The following is a 9,601-nucleotide window of genomic DNA, read 5'->3' on the forward strand; positions in this document are numbered from 1 at the left end:
TAATCTTGGACTTGTTAGCTGCATATATTGCAAATGGTGTAGTACAATAGTACCTTAGCACAGATTAACTTCTGGAATATTTGTCCAGCAACCCAGGTGGGTTTTGCAGCCTGTGAAGAGCTGTGTGCCATTATAGCTATAAAGCTACCAAAATCCTAGTTGCATTGTCTGTATGGATTATAATTACAACAGTGACCCCAATGGGCATATATTCTGGTTTAATATAGAAATTTGCTTCAACTAATGAGAAGAATGTTTAGTGTACAAAACTGAGTTATTACTTGTGTGTCCATTTACAGGGAGTGTGTTTTTACCTAGTGATTTAAATTAAGGAGGATCCATTCCCAAACTCTGAGTGATTGACTCATCATATGACCTTAGGCAAGTTACTCATCCACCTTGAGCTTCGGTTTTCCCAGTCAGTATTAAGTAAACAATGGCAAACTTGCTGAAAGCCAAATGTTGTGATTGAGTTGAGGCTTCCTTGCTTTCTGTTGTTTTGCCTTTTTACAAAAAAAGTAAACTTCCATTATTCTTTCAAGGCGGTTTTTGAAAAATTTACTCCAGATCTGCTACTCCAAGCTGTAGACCTAATGTTCAAATTAAGAGAATTCAAGTTCCAGCCTTCTCAAGCAGTGTATACCTCACCTCATCCTACCAGTCTTCTCCTGATCTTGCTACTTTGATGCTATTTCCTTGAACCATTTAGAAGATCATAGTCTCCTGGGAAGCTTCAGTCTCTCCCTCAGATAAAAATACAATTTTGCTGCTACTTATGCAAGCATTAAACAAATAGTGTTTTTTTTCTGAAGATCAGCTAACTGTAGACTGTTTAAAAAAAAAAAAAATAAATTACAACCGTTAACTGTGAACCAGTCCTTCTGTCCTTAAATCAAAGAATGCTGTTGCCCAGGCAAGTGCTGTAAAATTCTTCTGATAATTTATGCTGGCTCTACGTGCACCCTTTTGCTTGAGCGTTGAGATCTTGAGGTTTCCCCTGTTTGTTCTTGGATGAGACAGTTTTCCCCAAGGGTTAGTGGACTGCATTGTGGAGGCTGCAAGTAATATTAAAATAAGCGTACTTGTCTTGAGGTTTGTTTTGTGGGCTGCTTTTCTGCCATCTGAGAGAACTGTTCAGTGAACCACGCTTCAACAGGGTGGCTTTTTGCGGGGATTCTCCTCATGCGTCCTGCTGAGGTGTACAAAGGCGTCTCATACAGGTCAGGGGAGCTGATGGGAGCTTTCCCTCTTCAGTGCACTGCTCTCTTTGAGCAGTGTCTCTGCCCTACAGGTTTGTCTGTGTTGGTGTAGTGTCCCAGCACAAGCAAAGCACGACTTTTTTTGTGGAATGCACCTGAGGGAAGGAAAAGTTTATAGTCGTCTTTGATGTGTGCATGAATTCTGTTTTCAGATGTTTTTGAGGTCAGTGGAAAGAACTTTATAGTAGAAAGAATGCTGCCAGGAGAGAGAAGTTGAACAAAGGCTCTCAAAATCTGGTTGTAAAACTGTTGCTGTACCCTCTGGCTGCTTCTAGGTGGCACTACAAGAAAAAGAATATGTGCATTCACTAGCTACGAGAAGCCAATTGTTGAGCTGGTTTGGGCTCTGGTGGTCATAGTGCAGAGAGGAGCAGCTGGCAAATACTCCAGGAGAAAGGAGGAAAGGAATAAACTTACTGTGCTGTGATAGAATTGACTGAACTCTGAATTGCATTTTACATGTGTGAAACAGTGGTCGCTTACTGACAAACTGGTTTTGCTTTAGTGCCAAAAATGTGATTGTGTACAAAATTTATATACATAGTTCTTCTGCAAAAATTATAATCACAAGAGAAATGGTTTTCTTTTTCTCTAAATATTTAAATGTGAGACTGCTTTATAAAGCAGTCTTGGAGAACAATTATACTGTGTGTACATGGGCCAAATAAAATACAGGTTTTTATTCTCATCTAAAATTTTAATCTTTACATTCTTCAATACTTGTTTTTTCATTTTGAATAGGAAAAAGCATAATATGTTCCAGTTCACAGCCATTTCTCAACTTTTTGTTTTTGTCAAAGTCTATGGCAGCTTTTGGTTTTGTTTGAAGGAGGGAGCTGTGTTTGATATAGTACATGTTTTTGGAAGTTTACTCTAAAAGGTTATAGTAAGGAAATAATCTCATATGATGACTTATAAAACAGATCCTATCAAAGCAAAGACGTAACCTTTTTTTTCCTAAAATGTTCTATTTGGAGCTAGACAATGTTCTAGTAAGAAGTAAAAATCCTAATCTGTGAAACATAAAACTAAATAACTAAAACCTTCCTTTTTTCAGCAGCTCCATGAGACTGTGAAAAGAAAGCTTGACAGTGCTGCTTCCCCTCAGAACGGAGACCAGCCAAATGGCTATGGTGATGTATTTTCTGTGTCCAAGAAGCTGCGTCGTGATGATGGTCTTGGTGGAGTGAGTGGTTCTTCCAATGGAATGCCCCCTGTGTCTCCACTCCATCACCTTGACAAGAAATCTGGCAGCGGAGATACCTTGCAACTTAATGGAAAGCATCCCATGGGGCTAGATGGCATGAGCAAGAAGTGTCTTCCAGATTCCAGCCTGCAGATGAATGGAGGTGGTGATGCTGATGACTCATTTCCTCTGAGTTTGAACAAAGAGCTGAAGCAGGAGCCTGTAGATGATCTTCCATGTATGATTGCTGGAGCAGGGGGTTCTATATCTCAGAATAACTTGATGCCTGATCTTAATCTTAATGAACAAGAATGGAAGGAACTTATTGAGGAGCTTAATAGATCAGTGCCCGATGAAGACATGAAGGATCTCTTTAATGAAGACTTTGAAGAGAAAAAAGATGCAGATTCTTCAAATTCAGCTGCACAGACTCCATTGCCACAAGATATTAACATAAAGACTGAGTTTTCCCCAGCACCCTTTGAACAGGAACAGATGGGATCTCCCCAGGTGAGATCCACTTCATCAGGTCAAGCATTTATTGGTGCTGCTTCTGCACCTGTAAGCGCTGCTTCTCCAGCAGTTGGTAGTTCTCAGGCTATGTTTCAGCCTTCCAGTCAGTCAATGACTGAAAATCCTAATCAGCCCATGATGCAGGCATCAAACCACTCTCAAAACGTCCAGAGGCCTCTCCCCAATGTGTTGTTACCTGGGAAGGGTGCAGGAAGTGCCAAAGAAATGTCTTCTGCTCATCAACTTCAGCAGATTGCTGCCAAGCAGAAGAGAGACCAGATGTTGCAGAACCAGCAGCAAGCTTCACAAGTCCACCAGACAAATCAGATGTCTACGTGGCAACAGTCTGGGCCTTCTCATAGTCCACTGGCTGTCCCATATACCATGGAAAATCCCACCAGCCCATCGGTTTACCAGCCAGACTTCAACAATCAGAAACTCATGATGCCTAATATAGGAAATAAAAGCTCACCGAGAGCTGGAGGCAATTACCATGTGAACATTTTGGGTCATCAGCAAAACAGCTTGAACCAGAACCCTGTGAATAGTCAAGGCTCTATGCTAGACTATGGGAACACCAAACCTCTTTCACATTACAAAGCAGAATGTGAACAGGGGGTTACAGTACCTGGTCAGAACAAGACTCCCATGTTGGCGTACATACAACAGCGCCAGCAGGCACCGCTGTCTCATGTGAGCGATGACCAAAATGGGATGATCCTGTTGAAACCTAAGTCTGGAAACATTGCCTACCGACTACCGCACAGTCAGGTGAATGTTCAGGGATTTTGTTACCTGTGCTTAGTAGCAGATTGAAGTGTTCACAAGAGGGTATTGGATAGGTAAGGCTAGAGTACAGATTAGTTGGTATTGTTTCAAAACAGTTGCCGCGTGACTTTAAGGAAGAAAATGATAACACGCAATAAGCTGAGACAAGAATCAAGAACTCTATTTTCTGCTGGGGACAGTTTTTAATACTCGTTCTAGGTCATGTGGTAACGTGTGATTTCCAGCTTAATATACTTTGTGGGCAACAAATTATGTCACGCTTCGTAGAAGCTTCTGCTTACAAAGATGAATAGATGCTTTGTAAACTTTTGCCCAAAATAACTCATATAAAACTGCAGTGTTAAACAGTGTTCTCAAAGAAGCTTTGATTTCTTTACCTTCTTTTTAGTCCCTGACTTGTGTCAGTGTTGGCTTACTATAAAAAGGCATGCCTTTGGTTGCTTCTTTTTTGAAGAGAGATGGAAGTGGGGGCTGCATTCCTGATTTCTTGGGGTTCCTTGGGGTTTTTCAAATCTAAGAATTTGTTATTGGTTAAGTCTTTGAGGATTGGGGAAGCGTGGGATAGGAGAGAAATATATCTTTAAGAATGAATAATAGTAATATTTGTCTGCTCGATACAATATGCTTCAGGTTTTCCTGTGAAGGAAAATTCCAGATGGTGCTTCTGTGCCTTTTATATAACTGATATTATAGGTGTGCTGCAGGTGAAAACTTACGTAGTGGATGGAGGTAATTCTGTAATGTGTGCCTGCAATGAACGTCCTTAGAGGCCTTGTTGAGAAAAAAAAGTCTTTGTTATGTGGATTAAAGCTCCTCTAGCAAAAGCTGCTGGAGATCCATCTCTAGTAATATGTTCCCTCAACAAAACAAAAATCTGTGAAAAAGATCTGCGAAGTCTGCGATAAAGACCACACTGATGTACAATCAAATCTGAGATCAGTGTGTGCTTCATAAGGCACAAAAAATTAATCTCTTTAAAAGCTAACACAAGTAACAATCTAACAACATTTTGATGGAAGAAGGGGAAGGGTGGAGATGTGAAGGATTGTGTATGTCACATCTCCCCCTCAGTGAAAAACATGAGGGTGACCTTCCATCTACACTGCCATGCTTGCACTGAATTAACAGCAATACTGATGAGCGCTTCTGGAGAATTTCTCAAAAGCTTGCATATAGAACGACTTAGCACAGCATTAGCTATATTTGGCTTATGATTTCTTATGAAACTGCAGAGAGTGAGAACCAACAGCCAAACGCATTAGAATCATAGAACAGTTTAGGTTGGAAGGGACCTGCCATGAGCAGGGACATCTTCCACTAGATCAGGTTGCTCAGGCGACCTAAGCCCGCGTTTTAACACCTTTATCGAAAAAAAAAAAAAAAAAAAAGGCTTCTGTCTAGTCTAAATCTGCCCTCTTTTAGTTTAAAACCATTATCCCTTGTCCTGTTGCAACAGACTCTGCTAAAAAGTTTATCCCCATCTTTCTTATAAGCCCCCTTTAGGTACTGAGAGACCGCAATAAGGTCTCCCTAGAGTCTTCTCTTCTCCAGGCTGAATAATCCCAACTCTCTCAGCCTGTCCTCATTTGAGAGGTGTTCCATCCCTCTGATAATTTTGTGGCCCAAATTAACTGAATACTAAACTTGAAAATAGTATTTGTTTGTGTAATTAGAGATGAGGCTGAACTGTGCTTAAAAACTGTCAAATTTCAAATAGATTTGCTGGTACAAAGAGGGCAGTACCAGATCTTGAATGGTAATTGTTCCATGTTGTTTTTCCTTATTCAAAGTTTTGATCTCCAAAAAAAAAAAAAAGCAGACTTAAGAAATATGAATAATAACAGGTTGATCTGTAGTAGTATTTTTCTCAGTGGAATATAAGACTCATTTTGATCAGTGATAGCTGCTTTCCCCTTCACCTGCAAATAGTAAATACTCTGATACGAAAAAAAAGCAACTTTAGGAGGGGAGGCATAAATACTTGCTTAATTAAACATTGACAGAGGAGGCAGGATTTAAATAAGTCTTTGTATAATGAAAATTTAAAATGTGTTTGAAAAGCTGCTACCAAAGGAAACTGAAGCTGCTGTGCAACTGGCACCGTTCCTCTGGCTGAGCACCTGGACTTTGAGAATGTGAGGTGGCAAAATATAAGGAACTAATTTTGATAAGTCATGTGAATGTACAAATAGGCAATAATTGACAATTTCTGGTTTTCTGGAATGTGTTACGATTACCCTCCCCATGTAGACTTTGTTTATAAAGTCTCTCTTCCTTGTCCCGTGAAATGATAAAAATAGTACAAATGGTGGTCACCACCACGGAAGTGCCTTTCCTCATCTGTGTAACTACATACAGTTTCTAAATTCTGGAGGGCTAACCTCTTTCTGTAACTCATGTCACTTTTTCTGTGCTCTGCAGGATCAAACCCCTTCTCCTAACGTTCCTCGCGTTCCAGTGTCTGTCCCAGGCCCTGGTGTGGGTGCACAGGCTCCCAACGTCTCCATGGCAGGTAACCACAGCAACCCACCTTATCTCAGCAATCAGCAGCAAGCAGCAGTGATGAAGCAACACCAAATGCTGATGGACCAGCAGAAACAGAGGGAGCAGCAACAAAAGCACTTGCTCATGGAGCAACAGAAGCAGCAATTCCTAATGGAGCAGAGACAGCAACATCTTCTGGCTGAGCAGGTGAGAGGGACCAGTGGTCTTTTCTTTGTGCTGATTTGCTTTGGTGGATGAAACGGCGTTAGAGATTTTGTCAAACAGTTATCACAATACAAAATAGGGGATGTAAGCTACAAGGCACTTTGGTATCATAATTGCTGCTTTATGTTTCTGTAAAAGTAACCCAAATATGTAGTGCTTGATTGCTGAGACTTATTTTTTGTTGTTACAAGGCACTGTGGTGAATGAAAAGAATAGAATAGGTAGAATTGAATAGTGTGAAAATAGAAGACAATACCTGCGTGGAGACAATGTATCACATCAGTGGTGGTGTAATTCTTTGTGAAAGAAGAAAGGCAAATGGAATAAGAGCAAGAATAAAAGATAAGGTTGCGATACTGTTGATGTGTTCCGTAGAGCTTTAAAAATGGAAGCAATGAGCAAGGGACTCTAAGCTCATTGTGCCTACTACCTTTCTTCTCTGTGAGATCCACAGAAGTTCACATTTCAGATTTTAAAACATCTTTTGCTTGTTTATTCGGGGAAGATAATTAGACATCTGCATCCAACTTGCATCTTATCCTGCCAAAAGAATTTAACTCTGCTGTCCATCAGACCGCAGAAAGCTGCGTTAGCCTCTCTCAGGGAAATAGGCTCCTTGTGTGAACGTTTCTAAGCTTTAAACTTCTTGCAAGTCGTTCAGCTGAGAAACAGTCCAAAGGGCCTTATTTCTGTCACCAGTGCTTTTCTGCATTTTTTTAAAAGTCCATGCAGGCATGTTTCAGGCACTGGCACTGTACATACAGAGAAATTACTAATGTCTGGTATGGAGGAGGGAGAAGATGAGTTTTCAAAGAAGGATCGCGACCCAGGGAGAACTTAGTATTCAGATCTTTTGGAAAAAGTGTAATGATCTGTACTGCTGAAAAACCATTTTGTCTTTGAAGATATTCCTGTCCTAGTTATGGTAACTGTGACTAACTTCTACAACTTGCATAGTGATACTGGGACTCTGATCCCAAATAAGGAGCAGCTTTGCTTTGGAGCTGAACATACTTGGATATTGCATTTGCCACATTTCTTGGCCTGGTGCTGCCCAGTCAGGCTAGATTTTGTTAGCATTCTAACTTGTTATTTGTTGGATACTGGATGTAGTTTTACAAAAAGACTTCTGAAATCAGTTGATCTCTGTTTTGCAGGAGAATTGCACTTTTGGATAGCTTCAGTGCCATTCCCTGCCGCTCTAAAGCTGTCTTTGCATTTGGTATTCGGCATCTCTTTTTTTTTTTTTTTCCTCTTTTTTTTTCTCTTCTTTTTCTGAGCCAGGTTCTACAGCTCTAGGTTTCTCTCAGAACTATGGCATCTCTTCTTGGCTTCTGTGGTCAGCCTCTTTCAGGTTTGACTGGTCCTGCAAGCAGCAGGTCCTTTCTGTCAAGCAGCCTGCCCTCTTCATTCCTCTGCATGTCTCAACAGCTTCTTAGTTGTAGATATTTCAAAAGGATAGTAGTAATGTGTATGTCTGTTACATGGTGCTGGTCTCTTCTTTAAAGGCTTATTGCTTTTGTCTTTACCCCAGTGCTTTTGCAGGGGAATTTCTGTGCCCTTCTGTGCTCTGTGTAACTTTTCAGATAAGTAGGTAGTTGTGCGTTGTATCACTACTTAGTTATTTCAGAATTTCAGTCTGGTTGAAAATATCTGTGGAAGAGCCAGAAATACTGTGCCTGATGTGTTTCATATTGTAAAAGCAGCCTGTTGGCTGTTTACTCTGTCAAGATCTCAGTGTACTATTAGTGCATGTACATACACTCTCAACATTCCCCTCACGGTTTTAGATTTCATTTTCCCCACAAGTTTCCTAATGGAAAATTTGCTTGTTTTATTTTTCGAATGGTTTTATCATAAAGTAGGTATGGGTTGAATGTGCTTTTAAAGAGGCAAGATTTTTGAATCATTAGTAGGGTTTGTTTCGATTGATTGGTGCATTGTTAAGAAAATGACTTTGAACAATGATTACAAAACTTCTGTAACTTTTGTTATAAACTTAGATCTGCAGTTTTCCATAATCTTCTAGGAAAACCTGTGGTATATAAGAATTTAGATTTGTGTGTATTTTTTTCATTTTTGAAAACAAGGGCTAGAAACTATTTACGTGTTCAGTCTTTTCTGTGTAACATTGTTGATATTTGTCTTGTACCTTTATTTAATTTCCAAAGAGAGGTCTCAAATAAATTGATCTGGGGCTAAAGAGCAAAAAATGTGTGAATTTAATTACAGATGCTCGCTTTTGCTCTTTTTGTACCTGTTAGTGTCTTTAGAGTATTGCTAAAAATACCTGTTGATTATGTTACTGATTAAAAGACTAGCATCTCAGATTTACAATGTTTTAAAGGCTTTGGACATGCATTGCAGTAACTCCTGTAATGCGTGCTGTTGTCCTGCTGTCTCTGAGTTCCTAGTCTTGTCAATCATCAGATTAAATTGACTGTGTTTGAACCTTGAGAACAAAGGCCTGAAGTGACTTTAACGCTGCAGAAGCCCCTTTAATTACCAGCTCCACAAAAAAATATGCAGATAGCTTGTTTTTGTCCAAGATAGTCACCTTTGGAAAAAGCTTGGCTGGTTTTCTAATTGTCTTGTATTGCACCTTTCTCAGGAGAAACAGAGGCAGCAGCAAGAGCAGCAGCTGCAGCGGCATCTGACTCGACCACCTCCTCAGTATCAGGATCAACCACAGAATCCGTACCAGCAGCAGGTTGGACAGTTCACAGGTAAGTAAACATGGCAATTGAAATAATGGTAGAAGAAAATATCAGGAGTAAAAAACAAGGTGTCTCCCAACTTCCTGGATTGGATAGCTTTTAATTAATTTATTACAACATCTTTGCACGTCACTGTGCCTTAAAACTTTTAGACCTATACTCTGATTCAGTTGCAAATTAAGTTTCCCCTGTCACGGATATCTGGGACAACTTAAGCTTCTGATTCTTAATACTGCTTTGGAAATGGGTAAAATTCTTAAGCACCTTCATTGTTCTAAAGGCCCTTTCATACTACCATTTCCCTTTACAGGTTGTAAATTCTCCTTAACTTCCATATATTTGTGTGATATCAGGATTCAGGGTTTTTTTCTGAAGTCTAACATCGCTACTGCTCCTATCTATCAGAGGCCCTCATTAAAGGAAAGAGT

At 40.0% G+C, this 9,601-nt stretch overlaps 1 protein-coding gene across 1 annotated transcript in view; it reads left to right on the forward strand.

Annotated features, from left to right (window-relative positions):
- Window positions 1-1,182: 1,182 nt before the first annotated feature.
- The window catches only part of MAML1 (mastermind-like 1 (Drosophila)), an 11,259-nt gene continuing 2,840 nt past the window's right edge, over window positions 1,183-9,601 (forward strand). The window contains exons 1-5 of the mRNA XM_009892623.1: window positions 1,183-1,291; window positions 1,535-1,596; window positions 2,317-3,729; window positions 6,169-6,438; window positions 9,068-9,182. Coding sequence (XP_009890925.1) covers window positions 1,183-1,291; window positions 1,535-1,596; window positions 2,317-3,729; window positions 6,169-6,438; window positions 9,068-9,182 — 1,969 coding nt within the window. The remainder of the gene's footprint in view (window positions 1,292-1,534; window positions 1,597-2,316; window positions 3,730-6,168; window positions 6,439-9,067; window positions 9,183-9,601) is intronic.

Source organism: Charadrius vociferus, unplaced genomic scaffold, assembly GCF_000708025.1.
Source record: "Charadrius vociferus isolate BGI_N301 unplaced genomic scaffold, ASM70802v2 scaffold529, whole genome shotgun sequence".
Lineage (NCBI taxonomy): Eukaryota > Metazoa > Chordata > Aves > Charadriiformes > Charadriidae > Charadrius > Charadrius vociferus.